Below are 25,109 nucleotides of genomic sequence, written 5' to 3' on the forward strand. Positions count from 1 at the left end.
AATTTTTAATTAAGTAAAAAAATTGACTTATTGGAAATGGACTAAAACATACAAAGTGATTGATTAATTATGCTTCACGCAATATCTTCCAAATTACAAAAAATTTATCAATTTTTTAATTTTAATATACTGAAAATAAAAAATAAATCTTTTTCACTTTCTTGAAATTTATATAAACATGAGCTTTTTAAATGGAAACATACAAATTTAACTAGTTTTAATATTAAAATATGATATAATTAAGAAAATGGCTGTTGATAAAAACTTTTGAACCATTATTTTTATATCTAGGTGGTAGGAGTAGCATGACACATAATTCCTGGTGGTAAATGTAATCAGAATCATGCCTCACTTCCAACTATCATTTTAAAATAGTAATATTTTCAAAAATACTGGCTCACAAGTTGTAATTGTCCAGTCATTTTTTTTAATTGGATGATTTTCTATGACACACAACATATAAATGTTTCCATTAAAAAAATATGTTTTATCTATTGAATGGAGTAAAATTAGCTTTTTTTTATTTATTGGATGTAGTCTTTAAAAAATATTTTAGATATTGTATAAGGTATAGTTAATCAATCAAACCATATTAAATAATGTAGAATTAATAATTTAAAAATGAAGTAAATAAAATATTTTAAGGTAAATAAAGAAACTTTTAACTATATAAGACACTAATAAATGAAAATGTAACTATTTTAATATACATTATTACTCACCAACTTTCCCCAATTAAATGGGAATAAGTAAACTGTATGAGTAATATCAAGAAAAAGAATTCCTCCAGTAACAAGAAAATTGAATATAGTGACAAATAGCATAAATCGTATTCGATGTAACATCGGTAACATAAATAGTGCTAATCTAGATGTTCCGGCAAAACAAAGACAAAGTATACACAACAAACAGGTCGCCTAAAGTAAAATTAATTGTGAGGGCAATATGAATTATAATTAATTTAATGTAATAATAAAAAATATTTACCAAAAGTAATATGCGTATAATTCCTGATGGTGTTTTAATGGGCTTTTTATCATAGTGTATAACTACACCATTATAAAGAGCTCTATTAGTTTGATGTTTATAATTTGCATGCGAGTCCCATGATCCTGGTGTACCTGCCATACTATTAGTAACTTCTATCCAAGAACCACCAGTCTGACTACCATTAATTTCAAATTCTTGAGCGTCGTCAATAGGTGCTATATTTCCTTTAGGTTCCAAATCATGAATTTCTTCTAGAAGCACTGATATTTCATCACTAACATATAGGTCTGATACGGAACTTAACTGGGCTGTGCCCCGCTGCATTACTGTTTAAGCTCTTAAGAAACAACCTATTTACATTCAAGATATACTCTTCAATTTTCAATTTTAAGCCAATAACTCAATTACTATACAATTTACTTTACTTTTAAGCAAATAAAGATAAACTTAAATATAGATAATAAAATAATTGTCCCAGTAATTAAATTGTATAATATAAAATAACAAAATTCGTAGCTTAAAAATTTACACTACAGAATTGTATCATGCAAGTAGTATACTCGAAAATATATAAATACAAACATTTAAAACTCTGAGAAATTATTTCCTCTGATATACTCAAAATCAAATACTATGGTGTCATTTTACAAGTTACTCCAATACTGTGTTAAATTGAAGATTTTCAATCTAAGTACAAAAAAGAAAAATCATGCAATTTCTTCTAATAGCCATATAAAATTTTCATTTTTTCTAAGTTTATTATATTTAGTATTCTATCATTTAGAATTTTTAATATAAGCATGTTAAAAACACTAACATTATTTATATTAATATAATTATTAAGAAAATAAAAGCATAGTCTGAAATGGGAAGTGTATCTTCTTTAATATTTTACTAATTCTCGATTTTCATTCATTCTTAAATCTATTTTTATACAGATATAAATAATTATTTAACAATAAATATTATTTTATTAGTTTAAGGGAGCTAATTCAGAAAATTAGTCCCAACTACCTTCTTACCTTCCCTGATTTTTATCCACATGTTATATAAAAAATACTTCTAGAAAAACAATTTTATTTTAATAATTCCTAATACAAATTTTAAATATATTCAGATTAATAGAAATCATTATACTACAAATAAATTCATATGTAAAAAATTTATTCAATAATCAATAAACAAAGAATCAAAATTATAATAAATTTATTTAAATAACAATTAAATAATCTAATAAATTAAAAACTATCTAATAAAAAAGGGTTAATACTTTTTGATGAATTGCACATTTTTATTTTAAAGTACTAGCAATTATCAAATAACCAAAGTAAATTTTTGGTACAATGTAAAATCTTAAACAAATAAAAATTATAATTTTATTTTTCTAATATCATCTTCTTTGAAATCAACTCGAAGTTTCAAAATGTGTCTAATATTATCAGGTGTGAGTTTCCAAGCAAAACGCATTCCACTCTCTGGATTCCAAAAGTCATCTAAATCTGATACACGTTCCAAATTTAAAATAGTTGTTATCTGGACTAATCTAGAAAACTTTTCTCTCACGGGCCATGTACTTGATCCACTAAAATAATTAATTAAAGTTCTAATAACTTTATCTAATAACATACCACCTAATCGGTTAAATTCTGTTTTCATGATAGCTTTTTCTATTTGAACTGAAGTTTCAACAGCTATTGCTACAACAAACATATCATAGTTGTTGGGTGTCAATTTACTCTTAAAATCTTTAAACAAATTTCCTATATTTAGAATAAGATTTTGTACAAAAGGGTTATCTGAATCCATAAGAGTAAATTCATTTTCACTCATTTTATAATTATATTCATAAAATGGTTCAGTCCATGACTGTAATTTTGGTTCAATTAAAGAAATTTGCAACTGTTTGAATCCATTTTTATTTGCTGTTACTAAGAGTGAATTGATCCTGGAAAAATCACTAAGACAACTCTCTAATTTTTCTATATTAAAGTCAATTAGTTTTGACGGTATTTCTTCTCTAAATGTTTGTGCTAATGATTTAGAATATTCAATAGCAACTTCAGTATTATTTAAAGAAGCTAAGAATGTTTGCCTAACTTTTTCTAGATCTGGAGTAAATCTATTAAAATATCCAGAACCTGGATAACCAGAATTTAATATTTGACCAAAAAAAATGCATAAGTCAGATTCTAATGCATTAATTGCATTGTTTATAACAGCACAAAGTAAATCTAAGCTTCCTGACCTTAGTGATCGCATAACACACTTGCGTATAATGAAAAATACATCATCTACCATACTTGATGTCAATTCATCATCATTTTCTATGGTATCCATCATCATTGCTTTTTTTATACTCTCTTCCATATAATATCTTTCAAATTCTAAATATTTACCCATTAACTCTTGAACAGAACAGCACAATTTACTGTTATTTAGCAATGTTTTAGTATTGGATAACTTTGTATCTAAATCTGTGTTAACATGTTTATGAATAAATTTGGAATATAAATCATAACGTCCTAAAATTAACACTACTTCTTCAATTAATATGTCTATGTCTTTAGAATTTGGTTTTTCTACATTTGTTCCGGATTCATCCCACATAATTTTCAGCAACTCTTTAATTTTACGATTTTTAAGAAATGCACTCAAAAGTTCATTACTAAACATATCACAATGAACTTGCAATAGAGCCACAAATTTTAAAATATAATCTGGACCATAATGTGTTTCTATTAATGGCTGGTGTACTTCAATCATTTTGGCTACTTCTTCAAAAATAAATGTCAAACCATCAGCAAAGATAATACTAGCCCGATTGCTTGATAATGATGTATCTAATACATTTTTTAAATTTTTATCAGCACTATTTTTCAATAATCGTCCTAAATAAACTACAAATGTTTCCAAACCTACATCATGCATTCCAAGAAGTGGAAAAATTTTAAAATACCTTTCAATAGATTTTTGATCTTCAATTGATGAAGCTTGATCAAATCGTTTGGATACTGTTTCTCGAAGATGATTTGAAGCACTTTGTAAATGTTTCAGAGCACTTGTAACCATTGAACAATCTTGTGCCATATCATCAGCTGTACGTTGCAATTTAGTTTGATCAATAGAAAGATAACGATGAACATGTGCTGCAGCACTTTCCAGCTCATCATTTTTCATGGCAACTTGAACACCTTCACTGCACAATTGAAGATCTAATAAATCTTGCACACGCTTTTGACATTCTGATACACGCCCACGGATTTTGTCCAGATGTCTTACTTTAGAGGAAATATCTTCAGCAAGTATTGAAGAATCTTGAATTCTTTTTTCAATTTGAATTAGATTGAATTTTAAAGGTTCTAATGATGTAAATTGTTGTGTAACTAATTCAATTTCTTTAACAACCTTGTGCCAATCATTGGAGAACACAATTAACCGCTTTTTTGAAGCAACTTCTTCTTTATTTAACAAGGCTAGTGCAGTTTCAACTTCATCAGGAGTAAGATATTCTTCATTTAATGGCATTGTGACCTTGAACAAAATTATAATGTGGAAAAAAGTTCTACAAAATATAAGTACTATGATTTTAACTTAATTAAGTAGAATAAATAATAGAAAAAATAATTCATTAAAATTTAAAATATTTATCAAGTTATGTTAAAACCCACAGCTATAATTAACTTTAAAGAATGGCTAACGAAAATAATTATAATAAATACCAAACTAACATTCAAATATAATTATTTTATTGAAATCGTATAGTTTACATACATGTAAAACTCAAAATAAAATTTTTTTAGTTAAATCGTCATAGAAAACTCTCGATTCAATAAAAAATAAAACTAAAATTTTCTAAATGTAATTAATAATAATTTTTATTATAATTATTTAATATCAATTAATAATCATAAACAAATAAATATTTAGTGTTCAGTAAGTAAGGAAACAAGTTTCTATTGTTCTCATTAATTGTAATAATTGATCTGTTGCCTTACTTTTTGAACACTCTGTATAATGCAATATTGTATTATACTATAAATATAAAAAAAAATGTTTATACATAGTATTTATATACTACAATATATACTATGTTATTAAGATAAAAATAAACATAAAGTGCACATCTTGTATACATTAAGTAATATTTAGAAAAAAAAATTATATTGCGTGAGAGAAATTTGTATATTTTGAATCTAACTATTGTTGAACAGTAATTGCTAACTGTTTTAATTGCTTTAATACTGTATCAAGCAGTTTTTTTTTATCTCTTTCACTTTTTTTTAAAACTGAAAACACACTCTTCTTATCTGCTTCCTTTAATTTTTCTAAAACAATGACAGCTGTAGTTGGTTTTACATAAGCATATTTTGATGTTTCTTGATCGTAATCATGAAAATATGTTGACCAGTCCCAACTAAGCAATAAGTCCAAAAGTTGTCTCAAAGGAGCAAAATATTGAGAAAAATCTGGATCTTCACCTTTTCCAACAGGCTCTGATGCAGCAAATAATTCACACTGAATAACATCAAGATTTAATTGATTCAAAGCACCCATTGATAATTGCTTTATATCATCACTCAGTAATAAATTTAAAATAGATTTTGAAATATGTTCAAATGCCACTTGACAAACATGAACAGATACTTCTTCAGTAAGACTCCTTAAAGCATTAAAAACTACACGTAAAAAATTGATTAAATCTGTAACAAATGATGAAGCTTGACCAGTTGGTTCAACTAACATCCAGTCATAGTCTTCTAAATCTAAAAATTCATTTAGTTTTAATTTCATTTTTTCATACATATGATGTTCAGCATCACTTTTAGCTACACCTAATGATATTCCAGCATCATCACCAACAGTTCCTCCAGAAGACCCTGTAGCCTCAGACACAAATTTCTGAATAGATGTAGAAGATTTTTCTAAGTATCCCATATCAACAATTATTTGAATGACTTGTAATAAGCCAAGTCTAGGTTGGTGAAAGGCTGATGACAAACAACCACTAAAAGTTCTAGAAAGTAGTAATTTTGTAGACTTCTGAACCATTTCATCAACTTCTCCTTCGCTAAAATTTAAATCATTTGAAAATTTTAAACAAGCATTTATAAACTGTTTTACTTGATCATATACACTAGGAACCATTGAAGAAAATGGAAATTTTCGAGGAAATTGTAAATTTTCCAACTGTTCATCTTGATATGGAAATGTCTTAATTACATTATCATATTCTTCTTGGTTTTCAACTTGAAGATGGATAAAAGTTTCTCTATATAAAATATCTCTAAAAACTTGAACCCATTTCTGCATTAGAATCTCATTATAATGCTCTTGAATTTCATGTAATAAATCAAAATAACTTCTAACAGAATATCCATAACTTCTAAGAGTAATACAAAATACCATAATAAGATCTTTTATTTTTAAAAGTAAATTAGCATCTGTACAATAAGCTGTATTTGTTCTTATAATGCTTACTACTCTATCAGATGCCATTTTCCATAGATCTTCTAAGTAAGATCTAGTTAATAATCCATTACCAGTATTTAGTACATGATCTTCAACTACAAAAAATCCTACTATACTTTGTAAATAAATACAGTAACTTGCAATTGATTCATGCATATTATTAGGAGGATGAAGAGTTAAAAGGGCTTGTTCTCTTCTTTGTTGACGATAATAAGCATCAAATATATCTCTAGATGATAATACAGTACATATATGTATACATCGGTAAACAGGAGAAAAATCAATGAGATCTTGTGCACTCAACAAATCTTCATCATCAGAAATATTATCTTCATTTGAATTATCCATATATGGTTTTTTTTTTATTTTATTCAAACCAAAATCATAGTTTTGTTGTTCTATACTATGTTTCATGGCAGCTTCTCCAACTTTTGATGAAAATTTCCTAATAGTTTCTAAAAAACTATTCAAATCAGACATTGATGACTCTCTAATATTTTCTCTAAGCTTTGGTATTCTATCTATCATCTGTCTAAAAAATTTATAATGAGAAACTTGAGGCAAATATAATTGCTCTAATTGTTCTAAAGTTTTTAAAGCAGGGTAATAACGTTTATCAGCCATTTGTTTTTGTAATTTACTATAAGAAGAAAGTGCAGGTAAACATAATGATAAGCTATCAATGGCCATTTTAATATTGTTTTCAACTTGTCTAGCTTTTACAAGTTCTTCACCTGCAGTTACCACATCAGCAGTAATATTTTGAATATTGACATCTAACTCAATAACTTTTTTTTTTAATTTAGATGCTTGATTTTCAACTTGCTGTAGTTCTCTAATAGAGTCTATAAAACCTTGATAATAAAAATTGCACATTCGTTCAATATCTTTATCATACTGTTTGATACGATTGTCCAAAGTTTCAATAAACTTGTGGCTATCATCATCATGATCATATATGGCCCGAAATGTTGGACCCCAATAATCATCAATGCCTTCAATCTCTTGGAGTAAATGCTCTTGATTCTGCATAATAACAAGCTAACACAAAAACAAAAACATAACTGGATTCACGTGATATATTTTAAAAATCCTACCCTATCTTAAACATAAATTAAGTTAATAATATTAAAAACTGATTAATTAAGTATAATTCTCATGAAAGGACACCATTCCAACCATTTAAAAAGCTAAATCTACTATTGACAAACAAGGTAAAAATCAAATAATCTTTTATACTAACAAATATTCTACAAAAAATTACTTTATCTACTGATATTTAACTACTTACATTTATTATGATTCTGAGAACAGAAGAGACATAAATCTCGGATAAAAATAAAGTGTTGCAAAAGATATGATAAAATAATAATCAACTTTAATTAAAAGTTAACTCATTCGTCATAATAACAAAAACAGAAATAATTGTACAACAAAATACCTAACCTAGATTGTAAACGAAATACTAATGAATAGCACAGTTTTATGAACTTAAAATACGCCAATGAAGTATTCAGAGATTTAGCTGTGTAACATGAAGCGTGAATTTTTACTTTAAAACACAAACAAGAAGTATCAAATAAAAAATGATGTTTTACAACAATATTGTTAGTCATAATACTCGGAAACAGTGTGACCAACCAAAGTAAAATAACAGCGGGAAATTTAAATGACAACTGTGAACAAATTAAACTAATAAACATAAGTAAAATCAAGGGTGTGTCCGGTAGGTAAGAGTCAACTTCCTGTCCTCAATATTGAAAATATGAACGTGTTAAATATTTATTATTATTTCGATTGAAGAAAATTATACAGTAGTCATTGACTATTAGGAGTATATTTAGAACTCTTTACGTCGAAAGTGAGGTACTCGATATTTCTTACAACCATTGGCACGCTAATTTTTTTTTTTTTTTTTTTGATAAAAAATTCTTAAAAACAAAGTAATATAAAAAAAAGTTCTTTTGAAATTATACTTCGTAAATATCGACTCAATAAAATATGAAAAATACTGGTCCAGAGTGGTTAATTGGCCTTTTAACCTTTATAAGACCAATTAAATAATTTAATAAAAACAAGTTGATTTTTTGAGTTTAATTTGTCAGTATTTCACAAAAATAATTTCAGTAAAGAAAATTTAATAAAATTTTGTCATTTGAAAAAAACTTTAATTGAACTGTAACGTACACATTATTCGTCCTTCACCAACATTAACATTTCAATACCACACTAGTGCCTGATCAGCACAAACGTCCCTACGACCTACTATAGCTATGCGACAAGCGCGGGTGTAAACAAAACCGATGATATTCTTCTTCATTAAATAAAGAGATAACGACAGGCAGTCGACATTTTACCACGCTCGCGGCTACTCATTTTTTTTTATTACAGTTATACACCATTTACTACAACCTAATTCCGACAATATTATCTTTGACTATTAACTTAATTATTAGCATTATTTTATTACAATCGGATTGTGTACGCTCGCCGCTGTCGCTCACCTAACTTGGATACCACAACATCTCTAGAGATCCAGTCAGGTTATATTTAAATATACTATTAAATAGAAATAAATGCTTGTTATCGTTGTTAGTTGAAAGTCTATATTTATTGGTCACGAAATCGCTAATTGCCCTTCTAGTGGGATATAAATTATATAGGGCCAGCGTTGCCTCGTTAAGGTACAGCTTAGCCAACTGTTAGGATCCTAGCGGGAAAGTACGTTGCAGAACAAAATGTTAGGAGATCAATTTATATTTTCTATTAACAAAATACTCTATAAAAAATTTATTTTTCATAGCAACGTTTAATATTTTTTTTATTGACTATATTACTAACAACAATTCAAATTTAAAAATACAATCTGTAAGTCTCGAAACAAAAATATTTTTTAAATTTATAGAAATAGATTTCTAAATAAATAATTGATAGAACACAAAATATGACATATTATAAAAATATAGTAAGTCATTTTATTGAATAACTACATATTTTTTATACTTATAAAATTGTTAAATTAATTGATTAAGAATAAAATATAATAAACATAAATAATGTAACTATTACATTTTTAAATTCAATGTGTTGTGTAAAAGCAATGAAATGAAAAGACTAAGCATGTTTTTTTTATATTTGATCATTTTTATAAATATTATTTTTAATAACTTAGAAACTGGAAAGTCATGCAAACATTAGTCATGATATTTATTAATTAATTATAGTGACATAATAATACAATTATATTCTTGACTTTTGAATATTCAAATGTTTTACTTACATCAATTGTAATGAATTTATGGGAAACAAATTTATGTAAAATAAAGTTGAAAATCAATTAATTGACGATTAATTATTTTAAAAATGTTAGATAGATATTTAGAACAAAATTGGTTACATTTTTGTATATTATAATAATATTTGGTAGTATAAATAGAGAATAAACTTTAGGAGATGTATTCCCCCAATTGTGTAATTGCCATTGAAAAATCTTTGATTTCTAATAAACAAAAAATGTTTTTAAATAATAAAATAATTTTAAATGGATATTACATGTATTTTCTTACAGAAAATATAAAAGTCTTCATGTCATATTTTTTGTTATACGCGCAATTTTATTTTTAAATTAATAGAGATTATAATTCTTTTAAGCTGAAATTTTCAACCAACCTTAATTTGTAAAAACAATAGTGTATAAGTATAGAGACAAATAAAAGAGAAGGGGTCGTATGACTTTCCTGTTAAAATATGTTGAGGTTTTAGTATTAAATACTCCATTAAAACAATATTTAATTAACGAATATATATTAAAGATTTTTAATTTAATTTTCTTTACTTGAGAGTAGTAAAAACCATTTTATAAACAAGAATTAAGTAAAAAAAAACGTGTGTTAATATTGAATTTTACATATAAAAATATACGAAGTAATTTATATAAAAATTGCATCAATTAACATTTTTATATTTTTGCCTATTAGAATAAAAACACTAGAAGTAAAAAAATATGCAATTCGGAAATCTTAAATGCAGATGATTCTGATAGCAATGAGAATTTAGGCTACCATAATTTAAATTGTCCATCATCTTCTTCGTAAGTCAATTTTTGTATCATATCTTGCAGTTGCATATTTAGAATGGGTTTATGCTTTTCTTATTAGCTTAGTCATATTAGTGTATTATTGAGCAATATTATATTTATTATTATATAATAGTTAGATTTTGTCGTTCATTTCTTTCATTCAAAATACTTTTTCTTATGTGTATGAAGTTAGCAATTTCTAATCGGATACCAGTATTTGGTTACCGCTCAGTTACCACCTTATATTACTTACCAACAGAGAGAGAGAGGGCCACTTATTCTAAATATTTGTTATATTATTACCATAAAACATGTTAATTTTACTACTTATAATAAAAGCAGAACAAAATTACAAAATAAAATTCGTTAATCATACATAAAACTTAAAATAATTTCTGGTATTCAAATTGCTGGATTATTTCAGCAGCTGTAAACAATATATAATCGGTTGACCCGTCTATTACATCTGTAGACCTAAAATGTGCATATATATATTTTTGTACTTTTGACAAAGTTCCGAGACGAGTCCAGGCAAATGGTACTCGAGTTTTCAAGTAACCCGTATGAAAGAAATTGCTGTGTTATATCAGCGGTAGTAAAAAACAAAAAACCGAGTGACCCGTCTTCGGGTTTTTGTATTTTTGACAGAGATCCGAAGGATGTTTAACCAGCTTTCTCCATACAGACAATTAAAATCATTTATTTCTAATATTTTTAAAGTATTTATTCTCGAATTAGGTTTGATATGAAAATATTTATCAACTACAAACAATTTTGTAAACAAGGTAATAATTGTACTTGGTAATTTATTAATTTTTTTACTCTATTTGTGTGTGCTACTACCAGTCTATAATATTCCAATTTATTGGGCAACATGTTGCTATACAGGGTGATTTTTTTATCATAACCCACTCAATTACTTACAGAATAATAATAATTAAAACATTTTTTTTTATTAATATCTTTAGTTACACATTATTCTTGAATTATTAACTATTTAATACTTTTTAAGTTCATCCCTTATGCCTCGTACACCCAGAGAAAAACCTCGATCTATATAATAAATTCATTGTTCAATTTGATAAATATATCATTACTATTGAATCAATGATATATTTATCAATATGATATTTTTTTTTCTTGTCTTGAACAATAATTATTTATAAGAATAGTTATTTTGTTCGTATTAATAAAACATTATCATAAACCCTTGATAAAATTTCTCTTTCAATTTTGATTGAGGTTTTTCTTTGGGTGTAAGGGCGTCAACTTTGTTTTTTTAAATGGTAACACATCATTTTTTAATAATTAGTAATAATATCAAAATTTAGACTTTTTTCTATGACCCTCCTTATTATTACACTGACTACACTACAGTATATTTTTCTATTTATCTATTTTTAGATGTAACAATTTGATTAAAAGTAATTCTGAGATTAAAATATGCAACGATATACAAAATATGCAACATGAAAGAAATATGTATAAAGAACGAATGTTATGTTTATCAAATATGAACAATCAACTTCTTTTAGAACTTAGTGATCGTGTACTTATTATTTTGAATAATATAGAATAGTATAACAACATATCACTAATATTACAATATATCATTTATGTTTATAGGAACAGCTCAACACTTTAATGGAGCAATGTCTTATAGTAAGTTTACTAATTATTTTTATAAATTAAAAATATTATTTTACACGTTGTGATACCGTTCATCGCTCAAATTTAATATTATTCGCAATGTTTATCACAAAACAAAATAATTATCTTAAATTGATATCATAGCATAATCACTAATGTAATTAATACAATGTATGCACTTGTTCAGTTTAAGATTAATATCTGTATCATAAATGTAAACACTGTAAATTAATCTACAAAGACAATGTATTAAGTAACAGTATCCCTAAGAAAAATTAAATGTACCATAACCAATGTAATATATTATCCCTGCTTATAATTTTCGTTTCAATAAAGATGAGAGCCCTGGTGGTCAATTCTTACATTTTGGTGACATATATAGATCATAGATTTCATATAAAAAGCCGTAAAAAGCTATAAAATAGGGACATTCCACTCTTCAAGCCAAGAATCAAATGAAGCAATAGACCACCAGTCTCTCAAACATCCAGAAAGAAAAACTTGTCAGTCTTATTCATTTCAATTCCGCAAAAACATTATAAAGTAGGTGATACATTTTAATTCCAATAATTTGGAATTATTTAATCCGAGAAGAAAATAACAAAACAATAGTAATTAATTTATCTTTACACATACTAAATTTATTAACTGGTTTTTCATGAGAATTATTAAATGCGTTCGAAGTGCTTGACCAAAGATCGTACCTACGCATTTTCTTATTACGTTTCATAGTTGCCGACATAAGCTCGTCCTCTTTGAAACGTGAGACTATTCAAATGATCCACCAAAGTTAATAAATTTGATACGCACATTAAATCTCAATATTTATCATAACCCTTTCATCAAATTGTATTGTCATTCTCTAAAACCCTCGGACTCCACGACCCCAATAATATTGAGTAAACTGAATTATAGTAACCAAAAGTAAGATGATTAATTTTATTCAAGTGCTCAAAAATTCAAATTAATTAATCAACACACCCAATTTTATTTATTTATTATATCATAACCAAAACCTTACTTTTGGCTCACTATATACACTAGATTATTGTAACTATACCGTACTGTTACCAGGCACAGGCTAAACGATAACATTTCATTCGTTAACGTTTATTTTATTTTTCTCTCTAACATAAAAAATAACTTTTAGAGGGGAACGTTAAACAAGATAATTAATTTTGAATAGAAGATTTTCTACTCAAAATAAAATTTCAAAAAATTCTTATTGACATAAAATAGCTATAAAAATAATATTAAACATGATATTTTATTTTATAGTGCCCCTTTAACGTAAAAAAAGGAAAAGTAAACTTTCCAGGCAAAAGTGATTTGGTAAGAATCTTTTTTAAATTAAAGTTATACAAATAATTTTTATTATAATTTCAATATTAAATAATTTGTAATAAACCGCTTTTTTATAAAAATTAATCAATTGAGGGAAAATGGAAATTCTTTGAGATTTTAATTACTTATAAATGTAAGTTCAGCCAAACATTATATGTATTTATTGTTTCTCAAAAATCTAAACTAGCATTCTTATATTTTTCAAATACATGGTTTTTGAAAATCTATGTTTTTAGTTAATATATTATTTTAAAACAGCCAACTATGAACATTTTTTAGTGTGACGCAATTGGTTAATATTATAAATTAATTACAGGATTCAAAAATTAATTATATGACCATGGTTTTAGCCAATATAAGGAAAAATATCGAAACAACTAGATCTGATATTTATAAAACACTTGTATTGAGAAAATTATTAAATATACTTACACCAAGTTGTCTTAACTGTTCTTTGAAAAATAAAAATTATGATAACTAGCATAAAATATCATTTTTTTCATATTAAAGTAATTAGGGAAATCATATAAATTATTAATTTTGACTACTAAGTTGTAGTTTTTAGCATTATATGTAGTGTGTACAATAAACACGAAATTATTGTGAATATACACGGTGTCCTTTTAACTTTGACCAAAAATTTAAGTTGCAGTTATATATAACTCTCACTTCAATTTTTGATCAGTGTTAAAAGAATCATGGTGTATACTTATATTTTGAAAATATTAGGCTAGGGATTCAGACTATTTTAACCCCTCTCAAATACGGCAAAATACAAAATGAATTGTTCAATAAAAAAAATATATTTGAAAAATTTACATTAAGTAAAAGTATATTATAAAAGTAAATATTAGCCAAACTGCATAAAAAAAAAAAAATTAAAAAATTTTTAAGCTTACTTGAGACCTACTAGAAATATACGATATAATGACGGTAATTATGATATCCATACTATCAATTTTCGACTTAAAATTTTGAAACTAAAAAATTTGTATTTTACAGTAAAAATCAAACTATTTTGATATAATATTTGACCAAAAATTGAATAACAGATGCCGTTTTTTGGGGTATTATAATACTAAAAACACATTGAGCCACCAGTAAAAATTATTTTAAAAATCTCAAATTTTCACAAAATGTCTATTTTAATGTATAGTTAAAATGGTTCTCATTAAAATTTCGAAGATCGAATTTTTTTGATCCACCCTACTCTATACATTTGTGATGTTTGGGGAAGAAGTTTAAGTCCATCAAAAATTCAAGAAAATTATATGAAGTATCTAAAGCTAAAAGAATTAAAGTAATAAAAGTTAAATCTGAGGTAACTGAATTTAAAAAATAAAAAATGTTATCTTTTTAATGTAGTTGGTTTATCAATATCAAATAGAACTTTATTTTTAAAAATCCACTGAAAATATTCTTTTGCTACAACCCGACGTGCAAAGCCATTCTAAAGCGAGGTCTTGGGCGTTGCCCACTCCCCGAGCTCGTGTCTCTCGCATCGGACTACTCGTTTGGGCCTCACACTCACGCACTCAAAAAGTTTTCTATAATTACAACGATTTGTATAAATTAAAAATATAACAATGGGCACTTGCCCCTTTTTTGAATTAAAAAAAAAATTGTTTTTATTATATTTTGAATGCATTATTTTTATAAATTAATGACATGTAAGTTGATAATCGGTAATAAATTATTGTACTGATTAAAATAATAATAAATAATTAATAATAAATAAAATTAATTAAAATAAATAATTTAAAATATTTATTAATCACAAATTTTGTTTAGGAGTTCAACCTAAAATCTATGACTTTTGATTTTTGATTTTTCTTATAATTACTGCTATAAATCTTACTAAGGCTTTGATTTATGGAGCCTTGGCAAATTATAATTGCAGGACCTTAAGCATAGATCCAAATGAATTTTTCTTAATGAATTTTTACATAAACCAATTTGTCGGTACACTCTATTAGTACAACCTTAAATCTGATTTTGGATATTAATAAACTTATAAACACAAGATTTCTCAGGAAATATTATTTTTATAGAAGTTTATGTTTTTAAAAAATCTCAATTTTTAAAAATTAAAGAATAAATTAATTTTTAGGATATTGGATATGTTAATGCCTCAAGGCATTTTATTGCTATTGTATTTATCTTAAAACTGAAAAACTATGCTTTTGTTAAAAAAGATGGGCAGACCAATATAGATTAGCGCAAAAGGATCAAACCCCGATACCTTATACCCAACGCACGACGCTTTTCAGCTGAGCTACGCTCAATTTAAATCCCTAATATTTTGTGAAAAAGTAAAATTTAAAGAATGCTTACTTATCAATCAGACCAGACCTGATCAAAACCAAACTTTCAATTTGTTTTTACAGCTGGTCTTTCAAATTATACAAATTTTCTTACACTTTTTACAATCATTTCTATTTGTTTTTCTTACATTATTGTTAATAATTTATTTATTAAAAATAATAATAATCATATTTTTTAACTATTAATTGAATAAGTTTTTATTGTCCAATAGACTGAATCTACATATTTGTAAAAAATCATTACTTATTGAACACTTTAAAATACATACAGTAGTTTAAATTTATGAGTTCAATATATTGAACTAATAATTATAAAACCCAATACAACACAATCTTAATATATAATACAAAATACATACTTATGGAATATTCGTCTAAAAATATACAGGTTCACACTCATGGAATGTTCTGTATAAAAATATTTAGTTTCATACTCATAGAACATTTTGTGTATTTTAAACTTTTTTATAATAATTATCTATTACTATTTGGTACTAATTTTTTCACGTTTTGTATTAACTAGTTGCTAATTTGTAAATAAATTATTATATAAGTTAATATTTTTACGGTTACACTATTTTTTTATAAATTCACCTAAAATACTTTTCGGATTAGTTTTATTTCCCTAAAATACTGTTTTAATTAAGGTTCGGTCAAATTATTTTTCGGCTGAAATATTGTCTAATAAAATAAAAGTTTGGCAATTAAAATCGATTTTAAAATTGATTCTAAATAAGTGATTTTATCGTTGAATCGATTTGTATTCAGTTTTTTTTTCAATAAAAATTTAAAAAAAAATGTTATTCATCGGCGTTTTTTCAGGTGACTTTTGATATTTCATAGAACGTTCGACGACGCGAAAAAAGAAAGTGCAGCCTCCACTCGCCCCGATAACGACGTCCGCCAAATTGGCGTTATTATCATGTTCATTTCGTTTATGTGTGATTCTGTTCATGATTATTAAACTATTTATTCAATTTCTTATTTAAAAAATATATGTATTGTTAATACAAGTCTTCTTTTACTATTTTCTCGCCTTAATCACAACTACTTGGGGTCGGCCAACCCCTAAATTATCCTAAATTTCCACTTGGCACGATCTCCCACATCATATACACTCACATCAGCTGTCTTCATATCGCATTTAATAACATCCTTCCACCTCATTTTTAGTCTTTCTCTACCTCTTCTTCCTTCAACATTCATTTCTATAACTGTTTTTACAGTTTCCGATTCTTCTCTCCTCATAACATGACCAAACCATCAAAGTTTATTTTCTTTCATCATATCCACAATTGACGATACATCTATACTCCCACTTATAACACATGGGCTGATAAGTCCCGGGCCTAATACATAGAGGGCGCTATTTTTTTGGAATTACTCTCATTTTTAGTTGGTACTGACCTACAAAAGTCAGCTGTTAAACTTCGTCCAAATGAGGCAGTAACCCCAGAAAATATTGAAAAAATTCACAAAATTGTTTTGAATGATCGTAAAATGAAGTTGCGTGAGTTAGCTGACATCATAAAGATATCAAAAGAACGTGTTGGCTTTATATTGCATGAGCATTTGTCCATGAGAAAGCTCTGTTCAAAGTGGGTGCCGCGTTTGCTCACTGTTGAGCAAAAACAACGTGTTGATGATTCTAAGCAGTGTTTGGTCATGTTCAAACGTAATAAACCGGAATTTTTGCGTCGATACATCACTATGGATGAAACATGGATCCATCACTTCACTCCTGAATCAAAACGATCGTCATCTGAGTGGACAGCAGCCGGGGAACCTCGTCCAAAGCGCTCGAAAGCACAACAGTCAGCTGGAAAGGTAATGGCCTCAGTATTTTGGGATAAGCAAGGTATAATATTCATCGACTACCGTGAGAAGGGAAATACCATTAACAGTCGATATTATATAGCGTTATTGGAGCGTTTAAAGGACGAAATTACAAATAAACGACCGCATGTGGCAAAAAAAAAATTTTTGTTTCATCAATACAACGCACCCAGCGATTACTGGCTATTTGCAGATTTAAAAAAAATGCTCGCCGGCAAGAAATTTCGCTCGAATGAATAGGTTATCAGTGAAACTGAGGCCTATTTTGAGGCAAAATATAAATCATTCTACAAGAACGGCATTCAAATGTTAGAACGGCGCTGGAATCATTGTGTTGCTCTTGGTGGAAATTATGTTGATGAATAAAGTCAATTTTTAATGAAATAACCGTGTTTTCTTTGTTAGGCCCGGGAATTTTCAGCCCATGTGTTATGTTCATTCCTTATACTATCTTCTCTAGTCACGCTATTCATCTATCTAAGCATTCTCATCACTGCTACACTCATTATCTGCTCTACTGTCTTATCAACCACTCAACACTCTGAACCATACATTATAGCTGGCCTCACTACAGTTTTGTAGAATTTACCTTTCAGCCTCATTGGAATTCATAATTTGAATTGCTTTTTCTTACTTTCTATGATTTTTTGAACGTCCTCATCCCACCACCAGGTTTCCTTGTTTCCTGGCATTCTACTCTTACTCTCACCAACAATCTCCTTTGCAATATTCTTTACACAACTAGCAAATCTATTCCAGACATCATTTATGTCTCCCTCGACATTCCACACCGTCCTCTCTTTTACCGTCTTTACAAACTCTTTTTCATTTTTCCCTTTAAATTTCCACCACCGGATCTTCGATTTTTCCTCTGTAGTTCTCCTATTTTTGTTTATTTTTTTCCGGTGCACCACAACTCCATTACCATCAGTCTATGTTGTGTAGTTACACTCTCACCTGGTATAACTTTACAATCTTTTACTCACTTTACGCTCTCTCTCTTTCACATAAAATTATTAATCTGTGATTTATTTCTCCAATTCTAACATGTATCCAAAATAGTACGGCCGCACCAGTTATATGTATTTATATACAGACAAAGACAATCGTGATAATACGAAACACTATAAATATATTTTATTTAGCTAATTATACTTGCAGACAAAGTATTGTTTACGCGATCGTGAAAATGCGAAACAATATCAAGATATTTTATTTAGCAAATTACACTTCTGATAAGATATAGTTTACACATTCGTGAAGAAAAACAGCACCTAAATCACAACCAGTTAGTTGTATGTCGGAAATGGAACATTCTCAGTTATACATATTCGGCGGCGGCCTTGTCACGATGTAAAGGGCGGGGAGACATCTGATGACAACCGATTGTCATATTAATAGGCGGACGACTGAAATCGATAGAGACGCGAGTGAGCGCCAGCCTAGAGCGTAACGCGGTGCCGTATGAACTCTTATAAGTTATATAATGTTCTTCTGTCTTTTTAAGATAAGTATTAATCACAGCAAGATCATACGATACTGCGAAATCCAGGATTCTATCTCCAGCCTCATTCTTCCTACTAAAACCATATCCTCTATGTACTATTTCATATCCTCTCCTCTCATTACCTACATGTCCATTTATATCTCCACCTATCACTGTATCCTCGATGTCAAGTACCCTTTGCATCACCTCATCCATCTCTCGCCAAAACACTTCTTTGTCTATTTCTTCTTGTGGCGCATAGGCACTTATTACATTCAGCACTTTTTCCTCCAATAACAAATTTTACGACTATAATTCTGTCACTTTTCCTAGCTACTTCTACTACTTTACTTTTCATCTCCTCATTATATAATAAAAATTGATCACTTGTGGCTAATTAATTAAGTAAAATTAAAACTATATTAAAAATATTATTAATTTAAAAAACTAAAAAATATTAAACTCAAAGCCACAAAAAAAATTAANTAAAAAAACTAAAAAATATTAAAAATATTAAACTCAAAAGCCACAAAAAAATTAATGAAAAGTCGCGGATACGTATTTCGGAAACAATGTTACCATTATCAACGCTAAACACATACTGACACCCCGACTAGAAAAAACTCCCTTATATACCCCTAGTGACCTTATCACCTAGTGACGTTATCACTAAGTAATATTATCACATTTTGCCAGTTTACACAAGTTTAATAATGAATTTTTCAGTGGGCCAAGATCCCAATTAATTAAATTGTTTTTATTTTTAAACATTTCTATTGCTTCTCTGATATTAAGTTCTTTGTAATTATTTACGTTTTTAATTAGTTTTATGGTTTTAATAGAGTGATTATGTGTCAATAAATGTTCAGCCACTGGAGATTTCTCAACTTCTTGATTTTTAATATTTCTTAAGTGCTCTTTAAACCTGACCCCTATATTTCTTTTTGTTTGTCCTACTTAACATTTATTACAACTTTCACATTGTATTTTATAAATGCCTGATTTCCCCCCTTAATCTACCTGNATAAATGCCTGATTTCCCCCCTTCATCTACCTTATCTTTAGGGTTACCTAATAAATCTCTTAAATTATTACTCTTAGATGTTACCAAAGTAATACCAAAATTCTTAAATATTTTAGTTAATCTATTTGAGATGCCCGGATAATATAAAAGTGGTGATCTAATTACTTTTTGTTTCCCTTCGCTGATGAGTGTACTAGCTGCCCTCCTTTCTTTTTTCCACTTTTGTGTTTGGACTAATTTTGAAATTATGTTTTCGTTATACCCATTAAATTTAGCTATTTCTTTTATAACCACCAATTCTTTATCATAATCTATTTTATTCATCGGAATATTAATTAATCTGTAAACCATACTATTAAAAGCTGACAATTTGTGTTGCCAGGTGTGGTTCGATGTGTTCGGAATGTATCTGAACGTGTGTGTGTTTTTCCGATAAATTTCAAAATTTAGTTCCCCCTCTGTTCTTTTAACTAATAAATCCAAAAAAGGCAATTTTCCCTCTATTTCTTGTTCATATGTAAATTTAATCGATGGGTAAAAAGAATTTAAATGTTGTATGAAAACCCCCATATTAAAATCTTTATTTATAACTGCAAAAATTTTTATGTATGAGTTATGTATGAGTCAAAATGTTTTTCAGTTTCAAAATAAATTTTATGAGCAAACTGAGGGCACAGCAATGGGAAATCCACTATCACCATTTTTAGCAGAACTTTTCATGAGTAGGTTTGAAACAAATTTAAAATACACTTATGGTGATTTTCCAAAAATTTGGGTTAGGTATGTAGATTTTTGCTTTGCAGTTATAAATAAAGATTTTAATATGGGGGTTTTCATACAACATTTAAATTCTTTTTACCCATCGATTAAATTTACATATGAACAAGAAATAGAGGGAAAATTGCCTTTTTTGGATTTATTAGTTAAAAGAACAGAGGGGGAACTAAATTTTGAAATTTATCGGAAAAACACACACACGTTCAGATACATTCCGAACACATCGAACCACACCTGGCAACACAAATTGTCAGCTTTTAATAGTATGGTTTACAGATTAATTAATATTCCGATGAATAAAATAGATTATGATAAAGAATTGGTGGTTATAAAAGAAATAGCTAAATTTAATGGGTATAACGAAAACATAATTTTGAAATTAGTCCGAAAACAAAAGTGGAAAAAAGAAAGGAGGGCAGCTAGTACACTCTCCAGCGAGGGGGAACAAAAAGTAATTAGATCACCAATTTTATTTTATCCGGGCATCTCAAATGGATTAACTAAAATATTTAAGAATTTTGGTATTACTTTGGTAACATCTAAGAGTAATAATTTAAGAGATTTATTAGGTAACCCTAAAGATAAGGTAGATGAAGGGGGGAAATCAGGCATTTATAAAATACAATGTGAAAGTTGTAATAAATGTTACGTAGGACAAACAAAAAGAAATATAGGGGTCAGGTTTAAAGAGCACTTAAGAAATATTAAAAATCAAGAAATTGAGAAATCTCCAGTGGCCGAACATTTATTGACACATAATCACTCTATTAAAACCATAAAACTAATTAAAAACGTAAATAATTACAAAGAACTTAATATCAGAGAAGCAATAGAAATGTTTAAAAATAAAAACAATTTAATTAATTGGGATCTTGGCCCACTGAAAAATTCATTATTAAACTTGTGTAAACTGGCAAAATGTGATAATATTACTTAGTGATAACGTCACTAGGTGATAAGGTCACTAGGGGTATATAAGGGAGTTTTTTCTAGTCGGGGTGTCAGTATGTGTTTAGCGTTGATAATGGTAACATTGTTTCCGAAATACGTATCCGCGACTTTTCATTAATTTTTTTTGTGGCTGTGAGTTTAATATTTTTAATATTTTTTAGTTTTTTAAATTAATAATATTTTTAATATAGTTTTAATTTTACTTAATCTCCTCATTCATTATTATCCCTACACCATTCATTGTACTAGACTTACCTGAGTATATTATTTTATAACCCTCACCTATTTCTCTTGATTTCTCTCCTTTCCACTTAGTTTCCTGCACACATCAAATGTTAAATTTTCTCCTATTCAATACTTCTACTAATTATCTACTTCTACCAGTTAATGTGCCAACATTCCAAGTACCTATTCTTACTTTGTATTTATCTTTCTCCCTTATACACGAGTCCAGCCTTGAGTTAAGTGGTGATGTTCCTACACCGTTGACACTACAAGCGTTGGGTAGACCTGTACACATGACTGGTGAAACAGCTACCGCACAAGTTGTTTGGCTGGTATCAAACACTTTATTCCTTAGGCCTTCTACGTTTTTAACTCCTTTCTGTTGTCCTCGTGTACATCTGAAATGGGACAATCCGCCTAAGTGTTGTTCAGGATTCCTCATACTTTTTTGACAAATATTATTACGCCGGCTGTCGACCTGACACAATCTCATTAATCGCCTCTTACGACTGGCAGAGGGGCAGTGGAAGTATTCTTATCCCCTGTCCATAGGGAAAGGATAAATGATTTCTAATGGTAGATTTTTAGGTTACTTTTTGAAAGTTTATTGGAAGCTATTATTATTTTTTAATATTAATTAGAGAGTGGTATAAAAATATTTCAACTGGTCGATAACCAATTTTGAGATATTAACATTTAAAGTTTTATATAAGGTGTGGATGTGGTCGTGTTTAACAACACTCTATTTTTACCCAACCCAACTTATTTCACTTATATCTAAAAATTATATTAATTCAAAAAATAATAATATAAAACTGGTTATTTTCCAGCCAAAATTTTATGTAGGCTTACTTCACTCAATAGTAAAAAAATAATAATTGGAAAACTATCAAAATTTACCCTTATAAATAATTTTTTTTTTTTTAATAAACGTAATTACTTTATAAATGTTAATATTTACTATTGTTCATAAAATTAAATCAAAATTTAATCTGTTCATTTGTATGAAAATGTACCATCACATACTCAAAAAATTGTAAGAGTCATAATTAAAATATGTTAATTATTTGTAAGCATATTACATTAAATATCTAATTAGAATTCGTACTAATATAAATCTTTTTTTATTAATTATTTTAATTTTTAATTTAAACTAAAATTATTTTTCACTGACAATTGAAAATTTATCTTAATTCAATTAATATTATTGTCAGAGCGATGTCAGGATGGCTGAGCGGTCTAAGGCGCCAGACTCGAGGTATCCTTGATTGTCATAGTGACAGTTAAATGAGCGTTCTGTCCTCATCCGAGGGCGTGGGTTCGAATCCAATTTTTTTTTAATTATTTTTTTATTTTGTTAACTGCATATTATAATAATAATTAATATTATTAACATGTGATTTTAAAAGGTAATTTTTAGTATGGAATAAACCAAAAATGTAAATATATTTCTTGTATCTAATAGTATCTATTCCTCAGAGTCAAAAGACTACATATCTTTCTATCTTTCGTATCTATCTTTCTCCCTTATACACGAGTCCAGCTTTGAGTTAAGTGGTGATGTTCCTACACTGTTGACACTACAAGCGTTGGGTAGACTTGTATACATGACTGGTGAAACAGCTACTATACAAGTTGTCCGGCTGGTATCAAACACTTTACTCCTTAGGCCATCTACGTTTTTAACTACTTTATTTCATCTCACCTGTTGCCCCTGCGTACATCCGAGATGGGACAAATCGCCTAAGTTTTCTTCAGGACACCTCATACTATTTGACAAAAATTTTACGCTGGCTGTCGACCTGACGTATTGTTAATACAATTATTTACTTAAGTACATACATTGTTGTTTTGAGTATAAATTTATACTATTTTAGATTTTTTCAGGGTTCGAAAGCGTAATCTAGATGAATATTCTATTAACAATGTGCATATTAATATATTTATATTTAAAAAAAAATAATAAAAATGATTTATTTTTGCCGATTATTAGATCAACCGATATTTTCATTTCGATTTAAATTGATGATCGCCAGTCTGGCAGTGGAAGTATTCTTATCCCCTATCCACAGGGAAAAAAATGAATTATATCACTTTAATTTTTTCATTGCAAAATTGAAATATATCGATTGACGTTTATATTTGGTCAGAAACAAATCGTTGAAAGCTACATTTTGCAAGCAAAATATAATTTTGTAGTACAGGATGAAATTCAAAGATTCTTCTGAGTTAATAAACAAGCCACTTCATTGCTGGGTTTTTTATTATAGACGATATAATTAAGTGTCGATATATATGCATAATGATCACATGGAATATAATGTCGTGTCTGTTCATATATTTCAATATCACCTTATACAATTTAAATTTTTAAATTTTTTGTGGTGTATTAAACAGATATATAGCTAAAAAAAACCCAGCACAGGGGGGTCGCGGCACAGTGGTGACGTGGCATAGTTGGATCAAGTAAATGATATCTGACAGTGATTAAAATCACTATCAAAAAATAACGCTTCGATGCAAATCTTTAGATAGTGTTTAATTTTAAAAAATTGGTGGATTATTCCAAAAGCTATATGATATGCTAGTTCCTTATTAATATCCTGATTAAGATAAAGTATGTCGAATGAAAAAATTATTAAAAAATATTATTTTTCATAAAAAAATTGTGTGGATCCATAAACTTTTCAATAAGTTATAGCATTATAAAGTTAAATATAATATAAATAATAAAATCGAGAATTTTCACACGAAAAAAGCATTTGGTAGACATTTTCGCCGTGAAGACAAGTCCAGAGGTCAAATTTTTTTTTTTCAAATTAAAATATATTACATTAGCTTTAATTTAAGATATATATAAAAGTGTCAAACCTTCCGGAACATTTTCAAAAGTTATGTTGAAAAAGTAAATTTTTTGTGAAAAAGTTGTCATTTTAAATCCCCCCCTGTGGGCAG

General features: G+C 27.8%; 2 protein-coding genes across 3 annotated transcripts in view; both read right to left on the reverse strand.

The window, feature by feature from the left end:
* The window catches only part of LOC126903742 (uncharacterized), a 94,229-nt gene that overhangs the window by 17,569 nt on the left and 51,551 nt on the right, over nucleotides 1–25,109 (reverse strand). The gene's annotated exons all lie outside the window — the stretch shown is intronic.
* LOC126903729 (exocyst complex component 6) lies at nucleotides 2,138–8,068 on the reverse strand. 2 transcript variants are annotated; one of them, XM_050682161.1, is made up of 2 exons: nucleotides 7,751–8,050; nucleotides 2,138–4,521 (listed from the first exon to the last, which is right to left on the reverse strand). In XM_050682161.1, the coding sequence occupies exon 2, from the start codon at nucleotides 4,513–4,515 to the stop codon at nucleotides 2,359–2,361; it is 2,157 nt and encodes a 718-aa protein (XP_050538118.1). In that variant the 5' UTR covers nucleotides 4,516–4,521; nucleotides 7,751–8,050; the 3' UTR covers nucleotides 2,138–2,358. The 2 variants fall into 2 exon arrangements, with proteins under 2 accessions (XP_050538118.1, XP_050538117.1); XM_050682160.1 differs by lacking the exon at nucleotides 2,138–4,521 and adding an exon at nucleotides 4,528–7,500 and having other exon boundaries at nucleotides 7,751–8,068.

Source organism: Daktulosphaira vitifoliae, unplaced genomic scaffold (genome assembly GCF_025091365.1).
Source record: "Daktulosphaira vitifoliae isolate Bord-2020 unplaced genomic scaffold, ASM2509136v1 Scaffold_4, whole genome shotgun sequence".
Classification (NCBI taxonomy): domain Eukaryota; kingdom Metazoa; phylum Arthropoda; class Insecta; order Hemiptera; family Phylloxeridae; genus Daktulosphaira; species Daktulosphaira vitifoliae.

Coding starts and splice junctions, on each gene's coding strand:
- LOC126903729 (XM_050682160.1), bottom strand. CDS start 7,491: ATGCAGAATCAAGAGCATTTACTCCAAGAGATTGAAGGCATTGATGAT.